Genomic DNA, 12,085 nt, shown 5'->3' on the forward strand with positions numbered 1-12,085 from the left:
GGTTGGGGTGTAGAGTCTGAAGAAGCCCCAAGAATCACCACTAGTCCTGACAGACACCACTCTTAACTGCTGTGGGGGACTGGAATTGGCCACCCCAAGATACATCTTTCTGGCATGAGGATTATTTTGGGCTGGTTACTTTTAAAAACTGCAGACACGAAAGAAACTGAAAAGTAGAATTTACTTACCCTTTGCTAAGAGATATTTACATTGTAAAGAAAATCTCCATCTGTACCAGGAAGGAGGGGTGACCTTCTCTCTAGAAACTCTCACCAACGCAGAAGGCAAGGACTTAAATCTGCATAATAACCTTACTCTTGTTTACCGTACTTGTCTGGTAACCTCCTGCAACTGACTCCCCCTACCCCCAACATCTTCCTTTGTCTTTAGCTGAAGAGGACATTTAAGATGGTGGCTTCAGCCATTTTGGCGAGTTGCTGAGGTTGCCTGAGCCTCTCCCACGTATACCTGTTATAAAGCTTTGTTTAATTTTCTCCTGTTATTCTGTCTCATGCGAATTTAATTCGATGTCCGGCCAGAAGAACCCAGAACGGGTAAAGGAAATGTCTTTCTCCCCTACACTGCCTCTGCCTTGGTCCAGAATTATATTTGGAACGATTAAATTATAAAGCTTGCGAGGAACGGCTGTACCCCAGAATCATTCCTACACCGGCAGCAAGGGTTCTGATGTCACATTTCTCTGTGATGATTTGCAGCATTTTTATTTACATTTCCGGTCCTTAAAGATCTGGGTGAGTCTCTGCCTGGACTCCCATTTCCTGGTGCCTGATGTGGATCTAGGCTGCCCCAAGTAGAGAAGCCCAAGGGGTCCTGGCCTACATGCCCATCTATACGACCCAATGGATTTTATGGAGTGGATTAGGGCTGTCCCGGGGAGAGAAGCCCAGGGCACCCTGGCCTACACGCCCATCTATATGACCAGGTTCGCATCTAAAGTTATACGACCACACAATAACCAGACCCCATCTGCACTGAAACCATTTAATGACTTTTTACATCATCTTTTCTTTGTCTAGTAAAAATATGTCAGGTACCCATGTCTGCAGCTCTTCACTGCCCATGGGTCCTGTCCCCATACTATTCCATACTATTCTCTGAATAAAAGAACACTACTGCCAGACCTTGAGAGTCCAAGAAATCCTTTTGACTCCTTGACTCACCAAGCCCGCATCCGTGCCCACAGATGCAATAGGGATTTGGCACAGAGTCCTAGCCGGGCTTCAGCTGACGTTGTCACCAGGGCCCCACTGCAGGTGAGGACTTCTCCATCAGGGCTGTGCCGCGCCACCAACCACACAAACTTGTTTTCTGCCAACACCAAGCAGACTCAAGCTCAAGATGCCAAGGAAGCTGACACAGTCAGTAATCAGAGGCCACCTTCCATGTGTCCCTTTCCTGGCCGTGGTGTCACTTTGACAGATGTCAGACTTTAGCATCAGTAGCAATGGGTCCATTATGGACTTGGACAGCTGCTGTCATTTCTGAAGGCAGCTTCTCTCAACCAAAAACCACACGGTGCTCAGGGATGTGCCAAATGTGTGGGAATATGGGCCACTTCCCTGCTGTTCACAAGTACTAATGTCCCAGTCCCCAGCAGGGGTGAAGCCTGAGGTCCACACTCTGTTCCTTTAGGGCCCATTTGGTGCTAAATAAAAACTCTCACCATCGTTGTAAACTTGGATCATAATCCCTGTTTATACTGCTGAATTTTCACCCATCTGTACTCTCTATTGCCTTCAGCTAAGCTCACTGGCCCCAAAAACACTTTATCAAGGGCTTTATTCCAGCCAGGAGCCGGGTGACTGGGGCCTGGAGAAGGAGCTTGACATCCTAGCCAGAAAGTTAATTACTAATATAATTATCAAAACCTTTTATTTTTCAGGGTTAAGTCAAGCATCTGTGGGCAGGGTCTCTCTTGGGTTGGTTTGTTTTCCAACTGACACGTAACTAGCATTCAAGGACAATGTGGGGTTTTTTTTTGACTTTTCAAAGCCAATACAAATATCTAAAAGTCTTCTTGATCTGCAGAATACTCCCTCAATCCCAAAATTTACCCAGAGGATTTCAAATGAAACAAAAGTCATAAACCAATTCCACCCACCACCCCAAATTCTCTGTACTCAAGGCTGTGTTCTAAATGCCTTTTGCTACGGCAGACAGAGCAAACTTAAAGGTCCTTTTTCCCTATCAAATGTTTCAGGCTCCTAATATGTTACCATGTCCTCTTACTGCTTTGAGGGGGTTGTTTGTTCTCGGAGCCAGCTCACGGTCAGCTTTGATGGGGCTGCCTACCGGCACAGAAAGAAAGTATTAAGCCGTAGGTCCTCAGATCTGGAGCTGCTCCACCAGCGGGGCACGGAAGAAGTTTGCCTACTTGTCCCAAGGCAGAATCCAAAGTCTAGAAATGCAGGTAAAACCTGAAAGTTACACCTTTTCAAGAATGAGTTCCCATCAGGGCTCAATCTGTGAAGAGCTAACCCCCGGGAGAAGGAACTTTGCGTTAAGTCGCTGGGGTTGTATGCATGGCCAGAAAGATGGATAACCTTAAAGCACGTCTAACACAGACATCTGGACGCCTGAGCCTTGTGAATGACAGTGAACCACGTGGCATCTGGCCTGATCTTCAGTAGTCTGAGGCCTCCCACTTACCACTGCAAGCAGCCTAGAATTTCCTAGAAAGCGAACCTGAATATGCCGACTTGGGATCTTACTTTTCTCACTAACTACAGCTTAAAGGATGAACAGTTTCCAGCCTGGCTCGAATTCGCTCCCACCACCAGATTCTCACACCTTTGATCAGAACTAATTAAGCTCATGTGGTGGTTTTTTTCCCCAGACTGTCTTTTGCAGCTCTGGAACAGAGCGCACCAAATTAGGCCCATCTGTCTAAGTGGGAAGGAATTATTATCCCAGCACCAGGCAGCTTCCTTTCCTACCTAGAAGCTGCCTTCCAGGGTTTCAAACGCCGTGGGACGATTGCGGTAACCCCAACTCTCACCTGGCTATAACTCTGAGAAGAGTGGCTGAGGGGTGTATGAAGGATCATGGACCAATTCACGGCCACCCTTTCCTTGCTCAGTGAAACGTCCTAGGAGGCCACAAAGTATGCTACCAGACGATCATTCTGGGGCAAAACTGCAATGTTCAAGAATCCGGAGCAATATTTAGATTGTTGTTCTGCTGCAATCTTGCCAAAAGGAAAGTCTTTTCTCGTTCACTACGCCCCAACAGGAGAGCCTAATGAATTTTAATGGAGCAGGGAAGTCTTGTGCCACATGAGGTTACTTCCTTAAAAGGAACCAAACAACCCCGCCATTCACACGTGCCAGGGGACAAAGTTAGAGGAAAGAAGCCCTCAGCAACAATGACAACCACAAGCCTGCCTAGGCCATGATGTCAGGACCCCTGGGTGATGGCTTTTTCTTTCCCCTACGAGTGCTTATCAGCGACTTTACTCTCACCCCTGCCGACTGCTAAATCGGTGGAGCAAAAGGAAAGAGAATCAATAGTTATTTGACAGTCACGATGTGACATTACTCCTGACCTAAGGAATCTTTACTTAGGTTGGGTTATGGAAAGAAATTAAAGCGCCTAAGAACGCCAGCATCGAAGCAGATTGTGTTCACTGACAGAATATACAACAGTGGTGCCTAAACTACTTGTTGGGTCCCTTACATCATAGGCCCTTTAGAACATAAAAGGAATATTAATAAAAGAATTACCTGTTCCTAGTTTCTTAACTACTGTTTTTTTCCTTCATTCCTCCCCTAAGTAGATTTATGGAAAATAAAAAATAAATAAGAACTCAATTGAATCAGCAGTTTTCAAACTTCTTGTAAATGAAGAGGGACTCAGTTACTCAAGAGAGATCCACATAGCCCCCGATATATAAAAGATGGTCAAAAAGGAGCTGGTCCAATGAACAGACATGGAGAGTTGAGTCTTTTCTTCCACCTCCCATTCTTCAAGTGGTCTTGAGGTCACCAGTGAAACAAAACAATTTGAAAAGCACTGAACCAAAATGAAACCAAGGAGAATATGTGTAGCAAGTTTAAATTAATAAATGCAAAAGTTTCAGTAAGATATTTTGTAGCAAGTGTACAACATGGGAATACTAGCACACATACAGATTATACAGAGAGTTCCTAAGCTATTTATTTACTATTGATCGCATGCAAGTTCTAATGCTCCACTAACCAAACACATAAAGGCCTTTACAAAACAGCCAAATGAATTTCAATGCACCTGAGTGAGAGAAGAGACTACAGCCATGAAAAACGGTGATTATAAAAAGATCCTAATGAATGGAAGAACTCCAATAAAATGTTAAGTAAAAAAAGCAAGAATTAAATTGCTGATGTAAAAATGCCCAGAAAAACAATGAAGGGAAATCTGCTTAAAACACCAATATGATTATTGCTAGGTGGGAGATTAAAGTGGTTTTTTAGTTCTTTACATTTTATTTTGTTTTTCAAAAAAGAGGAAAAAAGAAAAGAAAGAAGGAACTAGCCAAGACATCCTTTGGGCTTATAGTCAGTAAAACTGTAGTATACATTGGCCAACAGTAAAAGTATTCTTTTCCCTCAAGTTAAAAAAAATAAAAGTAAAAATCCAGGCTTTTAATGGACACAGATATTTGACCATATTGTCCTAAGCAATACTCATTCAATTTGATATCCACAAAAGAACTGGGTTGATACTTAAGGGATCCGAATTTTTCACTCCATATGAGGCAGCACCCTGCAGACTGATGCTCCATGAGCAACTAGGACCCGTTCAAAGGCCCAAGGAGGGATGCTGGACCAGCAGCACGAACAAAAGCAGCCCGGCTGGGCAGGAGCGTATTCCCAGTGCCACCCACTCACCACGTCCAGGTCCTGGGACACCCGCCGTTTCCGCAGCTCCTCCATCCGCTCGCACACGTCGGAGAAACAGGTATTGTAATAATCTGCATACTGCTGCGCCAGGTCATCGATGTTTCCCAGGGAGCCGTCCTGAGGTGAGGAGGGCAGGAGGAAGAAACAGGAAAAGAACAAAGGCGGTCAGTCCACCTGCAAAAGCCCCACATCATTTTGTCTTCCTCTCTGCAGGGTTCACAGTAATAATCGCCGATATTTACTCACTGGTGAGAACGTGCCAGGCTAAGCTTTACGAATGACATCTCCTCATCCTCAGGACAGCCCTTGGAGTCGGTACCTATTCTTCTCGCCTTGTAGATAGACAGACAGTAGCTCAAAAAGTCGAGTGACAGCCCAAGAATTGCAAGCCAAGGAGCCAGGCCTCCAAGCTGGAACTGTCTGGTACCAAAGTCCCAGTCTTAGACCCACACCTGCGTTTCCCTAACAGGGCTGAGCGAGCCCCAGGAAAGCGCCTTCAGCAAAGGCACCGTGTCCCGAAGAGGCTCCTACAACCCACCTAGGGCCCACGGCTGCATCAGAACCTCCAGGGAAGCTTTTGAGAAATCCAGCCACCAGGACCCCACTCCCAGACACTCTGATTGGAACCTGGGAATGCAGAGAGGCCAATGCAGAATGCTGTATCTGGGACACACCTGAACCACACCCTCCCGTGAGGCCCTCAGACAAGGGGACAATCTTATGCCAAGTCATTCCAAGTACACGTGCAAGAGTACACACTACAAATTCACCTAAATAAATAAGGAAACACGTCTGTCTCTTCTCTAAGAGAAGTACACGGTAGTTGCTCTGGAGCCCACACTCCTGAGTTCACGCCCAGCTCACTGCCTCTTACGGGTCGGTGGCTGGAGGCACGATTCCTAACCTCTGGGATTGCTGGAGTAACTATAGTACCTATGTCGTGGTGAGGAGTAATGAGGTAACATGAAACACTTGGAACTTAGCTCCTCACCACCCACCTGGCACGTGGTAAGTGCTCGAAACTTATTTAACGACTAATAGAAACTACAACATCACGTTTCAGACTATAGTCTTCCCTTAGAGGAGTCGATTCTGAACACATACATATGGGAGGACAGAAATGCTGCATACATTTGTAAGTTATGCCGTTTCTTGTATCAATTCATTCATTCATTCATTCATTCATTCTGAAAACATCCCCCTGCTCCTTTTCACCTCCCGACACGTTCTTTCTCTGGTATGAATAAACGACTTTACCAAGACAACCACGGAAAATGATTTTATCAAGACAAGCTAGGAAAACACAACGTTTAGACAACCTATCCGGAGGCCTGGGTCAGAGCAGGCCATCATCTCTGTCCCACTTCCGCAATCACTGATTTTACAGAACTAAGGGAGCAGAGAAACAGAAGTTGAAAGAAATGACTTGTAAGAAAAGCTTCCTTTCCCACCAGTAAAATGCCCTACGTTTGAGGTAACTGCCTCCAAGTCCCCAGCACCGAGCCAGGGATGAGGCCTCTTACTGGGCCAGGAAGATCTCTGAACAGCTGGACATGTCTGGGCAAAGTCACCCCCCCACTGCAGTCTGTCTGTCTGGGACAGGCTGGACGGACGTGGTAGAGGAGCTGGACGCCTACCCTGCTCTAAAAGTGTTCACTGTCACATTTCCAGGAGGGAAATCACATGGGTTGAGGTGGAAATCTGCAGCTGAGCCTCTGAGGACCCGCACGGAAGTGGGCAGCCTGGAGTCTTGGCTTTACTGCCTTTCGTAAAGGAAGCTGCCTGCAAACATGATCGCCCTTGGGAGGGAGGGAGGCAGGCCAGAGCTGCCTAAGGTGAGGCTCCTGAATACAGCATGATAAGTCAACTCACAATCCTAAGGTTCGCCCTGACTCGTCTCAGCTCAATACCACCTGCCCCGTGGGCCACAACTGGAAAATCTGCAACATCCCCTCTGGTTTTCCTGCCTCCTTCCTCACTTTCCCTAATCTGCCTTTGACCCAGCCACCAAAGTGACCTCGCTAAACAAAGAGAGATAGAACGAGCTCTCCCCGCCCCTGAGTCATCCATGCCACCCCAGCCCTCACCCTACAAAGGAAACCCCAAGCTGACGGGCCGGCTCTCAGGGCCCTTCACTTCCACTCCCCACTCCCACTGGTGGAGAAAGGAGCTGAGTCTGTGCACGGGGCGGGGGGAGCCAGAGAGCAAGCAGCGGCTTCCCCTCAGAGCAGACCCTCACCCACGCCGCCCACCTCAGCCCCAACACGGGGAGAGAGGACTGCAGGAGACGTGAGGAAGAACGGGGGCAGAAGAGTGGCTCCCATGGGAGCTACTGAGCCCCAGGACTCTGAGAGCCAAGTGCCGCCGAGGCAGGGGCTCAGGCCACAGCTGCTTTGGCCAGTGGGGCAGGAGCTGCAGGTCCTCAGAGCATGGAAACCGGCGACCCTTCGCATCAGGCACCTGCCTTCTGGTAGCCAGGATGTCTGCTTACCCTTCAAAGAGACCAAGCCCTCGCCATCCCTGTTCTCTTCAAGACCCTCCAGTTTTCTTAGCTCCCTCCTGCAGCATACACTGGGAAAGACCAAGGAGCTCCCGCCCGAGAGTGCTGGAAGGAGGGGAGGCAGGCCGTGCAACAACCTTACCCAAGAACCCGTTTTGATGAGTTAACACCCTGATCCTATCACTCCACAAGTAACTGGGGCCCCTGGAAGATGCTGGGCTCTTCAGAGTTATCTTAGCCTCTCGAGAATATGATGCTATCCTCCTACCCTCATCCAGAACCTTCTGCCTTCATCCAGCCAGGAGATGAAACCTATCTGCCACTTTTGACCAACACAAAATCCACATCTTCTAAGACCTGAGTAAACTTGGTAGAGGCGTTCTAGCTACACACTCTCCTCCGGCTTGCTGTTCTTAAGTGGAAATTAAACTCTCTCCTCTCTCTTTCACTGAGAGTTGTTGTGTCCAAGCCAAGGGACTTCGATCTTGAATTCTGGCTCCTCAAAAGTAACCAGCTTTCATGTTTATGAACTGTATGACCTCACAATCAACTATTTTCTTGGACAATTCAAGGCCACCCCAAAAAACTGTAAAAACAATTATTTAAATAGCTTTGTTCAAATTACTTTTTCTCCTTTTCCTCTCCTCACTCATATATCCTAGCGACACCTTTAAAGCCAACTATGCACTTCAGTTCTAAAGTTTCCAAGTTGCAGATCAAACTTCTTTTTGTGCTAGGGAAAAAGTTTAATTTTCTATCCTTCAGTCCCAATCACTCAAAAGTCTCCCCCAAGATTTGCGGGCTTTGAAAATATATCTGTGGTTCGTGGAGAATAAAGCAGCTGTTGTACTCACCTCAGGCCACCGACAGCAAATATCTCACACCCTGAAATAGTCTGCAACATCCACGCCTCACCTGGTGCTCAGCAGATGGTCATTTAGGACAGGGAGGCATAGCTGCTGCTCGTTTTCCCACATCATTTTCCAGATGTGGAAAGTCCCCATAATTACCACTTTCATCAGTTTCGATGATTTCAATGCCAAGTAAGGCAAAAGAATAAAAGGTGTGTGTGTTTCTAAAATGTAGGCTTATCTGCCATCCCAGGAAAGGAATCCTTTCCGTCAATGAAATGGAACCCAAGGAACGACACGATGATTTTCTTTCTTATCCAGTCAAAACCCATTCTCTTTCAGAACTATCTGGAAACTTTTGCATCCTTTCTATCCAACTTGTTCTTACTTGAGATAGCACAGACCTACTCAGTAAAAATATTTACTTCTACTAAAAATGTTTGCAACATTCGTCTGCAGGGAATTTGAACAATGCAGCTGAGGTTTCGATAGCACCACACCTACTGCATCCTGCTTTTTTGGGATGTGAAGTTCACGTCTGACTCAACACGATGACGCTAATGCCAAGAGGCAGCAATGTTACAAAATAAACTCCTGCATGTAGGATGACTTTAAGACATCTCTATATTTATTCTAATAAATACAATTATGAAAATACTGAAACAGATTCCTTTTCAAACTTTCTTATTCTTTTAAAGTGTTAAAATTTCCTGCTCTAGAGGGTCAGCCCTGAGGCTGAGGAATTAAAGTTCTGCGCGCTCCACTCGGGGGCCTGGGTTCGTGGGTTCGGATCCAGGGTGGGGACCTACTCCCCTCATCAGCTATGCTGTGGAGACGTCCCACATACAGAGTAGAGGCAGATTGGCACAGGTGGTAGCTCAGGGCAAATCTTCCTCAAAGGAAAAAAAAAAAAGAGGATTGGCAACCGATGTTAGCTCAGGGCAAATCTTCCTCACAAAAAAAAGTTTCTGCTCTAGAGTTTATTATTTGTCTAACACGTTTCACTTCTTATTTTCCCTCTTTGGTTCTCATGCATTGGGCTGAAGCAATATTAGTTCAAGTTCAGAAAGAGAGAGGAAAATCTTATTTCCTAAAAAGAACTTTTTTTAAGTAAATTGTGAAATTTTGTGTCACGTTATCCTTTTACAAGAATTTTTCCCATCACTGTCTTTCAAAAAACAGAAATGACACACGCAGATCCAAGTTCTCTTTCCTTTTCTCATTACAAAAACCACGTCACAGCATCTTTCCATATGACCATCCATTTCACTTGGTACAGAGTTAATTTAAATCTGTGGTCCCACTACCGGTGTCAGCTCAACGAAAGACGACCTTGTGTAATCTTCCCACGAAGCCACAGGCACAGCGATCCCAAACACCCGTCTACTACACAACCAACATAAAAATACAGGGCTAAGAGGCGTTGTACCAAACAATTCCGATCGGGTGCACTGCTGCTGCAATTAAGGGGAAAAGACACAGAGCATTGTTGTCTCACCAACTGATTTCACAGCATTTCTGATATTTATCCCAGTGTGCTTCTGTCTCTGGAAAATGTGAAAACTGAGAGTACCATGAAAACAGAGACATTTGCATCATTATTTTTGCTCTCTTCTTTCCCCAGATGTCACTCATGGTTGAGAATATCTTGACAGGCTTAAGGGGAAAAAAAGAAAAAAAAAAACTTCTCTGAAAACACCAAGAGACACAATGGAATCTGTACTGCTGGCTATATGCAGATTGTATGCAAATGAACGCAAATGAATTCGTGGTCCTGCTATTTTACGTATCTATAAAGACACAGCCCCAAGGGAAACTCAATGCGTTGCTCCAAAGACCCAAGAAAGAGAACAGACTCCTGGCTCATTTATCTAGTGTGACTCTACCTTTTCTGTCCATAAGAAGTACATATATGATATATTTTATATCATATAAATTACATGTTATATTTACGTTGCTCACTGTTGTTATGGAGAGGGATGGAAATGACAGACAGATTAGATAGATAGATAGATAGATACTCAGTTCCCTACAAGCTAAACCCACTGAAAGAAATTACAATACAATGAAGTCTAACGGATCTCATGAACGACTTCACAATGTGTCTTCACTCTTAATTTGCTTGTTTACAGATTTTGAGGTGATAAACACTTTGAGCAACCTTTCAGGTAAAATTGCTACTCCCATAAAAAAGAATTTTGCTTTCCTTGTTCGGCGTCCCTGAATCCGTGAGATGTTGCTCTTCGCACCAGCTCATCATCCCATCCAGCCCTATCAGTCTGGAGAAACTCACTGAACATGTAATAAACGATCTCACATCTTCTTCTCTGAGGCAGCACACCCAGCATTTCTGCAGCTGGTTTGAGCTGGAACAGAGTTCGTCTCAGGAAAAAGTTTTTGTACACATAACAACCAAAAACATACACTAAAGGGACATATTAGGTCATGCTGGTCCTGAGGGAGGGCCCTGGGGGCACACCCACGTGGCATGTGGCTGGAGGAGGGCTGGTTTCACATCTTCCACGCCCCTCTCTCCGAAAACACCCAGAATTTGCCAGAGCCTATGTCTAATCCTTGATTTGGCAAATACAGTCTTAGGGCCCATGGCCCCCACTATTAGGCATCAATGATTTCGTTAACATAAATCTCTTCCAGAAGAATGGATGGCCTCGCAGCAGGCATTATTGACCTCTCCCTCCTTCCTAGCACTCTCTCAGCAACTGCTTCTAAGGCAGTGGGCTTCAAAGGTCTGGGCAAAAAAGATCAGAAAAAAATTGGGAGACGGAACCTCCTTGATATAACGTCATTAACTACGAATATCCATTGCATCTACTTACAACTATAAGCACTCATTAATATAAATTATATCTATTTACAACTACAACTGTTTACAATAAAAATACACACAAAAATAGGCATTTTAAATGCGAAAACCAAGCAGAAATAAAAAGTTCTAAGTTCTTTCCTATTCCCAAATGGATAAGCAATTGCAGTGGTCTTCGCCATTAGGGCTGTACGGGTCAAGGCTGGATCACAGAAGCACACTGCTATGGGTGATCAGGAGCTGGCGGAATAGTCTGCACAGGCTGCTGCCCCTGCCGTCGGCCAGGCTGGAGTGGATTAAGGAAGCTGGATGTGAAACAGCAAGGACAGATCAGAGCCCATGAGAACACTGGAACCACGAAGAGTTGGAATCCACATCTGTTTCTCATCCACTCCAACCCTGATGCCATGGGTGACCGACAGGAGAAGCTGAAGTTCTTCACGACGGACCTCCACACACCCTTGGCTCAGGACTCTCAGAAGGTTAAGGCAATCTGGTGGGACCTGGACCTGCTGCTGGTCCAGGCGCCGCCTCATGCCAACAAGGCAAGCTAGCAGATCAAGGACACCAGGCAGGAGCCCCCACGATGCCTATTACCCTCCACCAACCTTCAGTGTCTAAGAAATATGGCTGCTGCGGATTCATTTCTAGTTTACAGGTTGACACAGTACTAAGCCACCACAGAGTCCTAGGATAAATTTAGACATTTGAGACCAGCATTTGTTTAAATGACATTGCATAGCACAGAAAAGCACAGAACACAATAGAAAATGTTGGCACACATCCCATGAAGAAAGGGGACTGCTGCCTGCAACGTTAGTTTCAGTTATGTATGTGTATAACTGTACTTGGTCACAATCTAAACTATATCTTCCAGTGACCCTGTGACAAAAAGTCTGAAAGTCACTGATAGAGTCCACTCTACCTCCCAGGCTGCTCCCTGGGGGGTCCTCCCACCCTGGAGTCTATTCTGGAGCCCACCGCCCATGGGTCTCCTCGGGACCTTTAGTCC

At 45.9% G+C, this 12,085-nt stretch overlaps 1 protein-coding gene across 13 annotated transcripts in view; it reads right to left on the bottom strand.

The window, feature by feature from the left end:
• SASH1 (SAM and SH3 domain containing 1) overlaps window positions 1-12,085 on the bottom strand; it is a 300,847-nt gene that overhangs the window by 133,550 nt on the left and 155,212 nt on the right. For all 13 annotated transcript variants that reach the window (XM_023632953.2, XM_070256422.1, XM_070256416.1 and 10 more), the window contains exon 2: window positions 4,887-5,015. In XM_023632953.2, coding sequence (XP_023488721.2) covers window positions 4,887-5,015 — 129 coding nt within the window. The remainder of the gene's footprint in view (window positions 1-4,886; window positions 5,016-12,085) is intronic.

The sequence above is a fragment of the Equus caballus genome, chromosome 31, assembly GCF_041296265.1.
Source record: "Equus caballus isolate H_3958 breed thoroughbred chromosome 31, TB-T2T, whole genome shotgun sequence".
Lineage (NCBI taxonomy): Eukaryota > Metazoa > Chordata > Mammalia > Perissodactyla > Equidae > Equus > Equus caballus.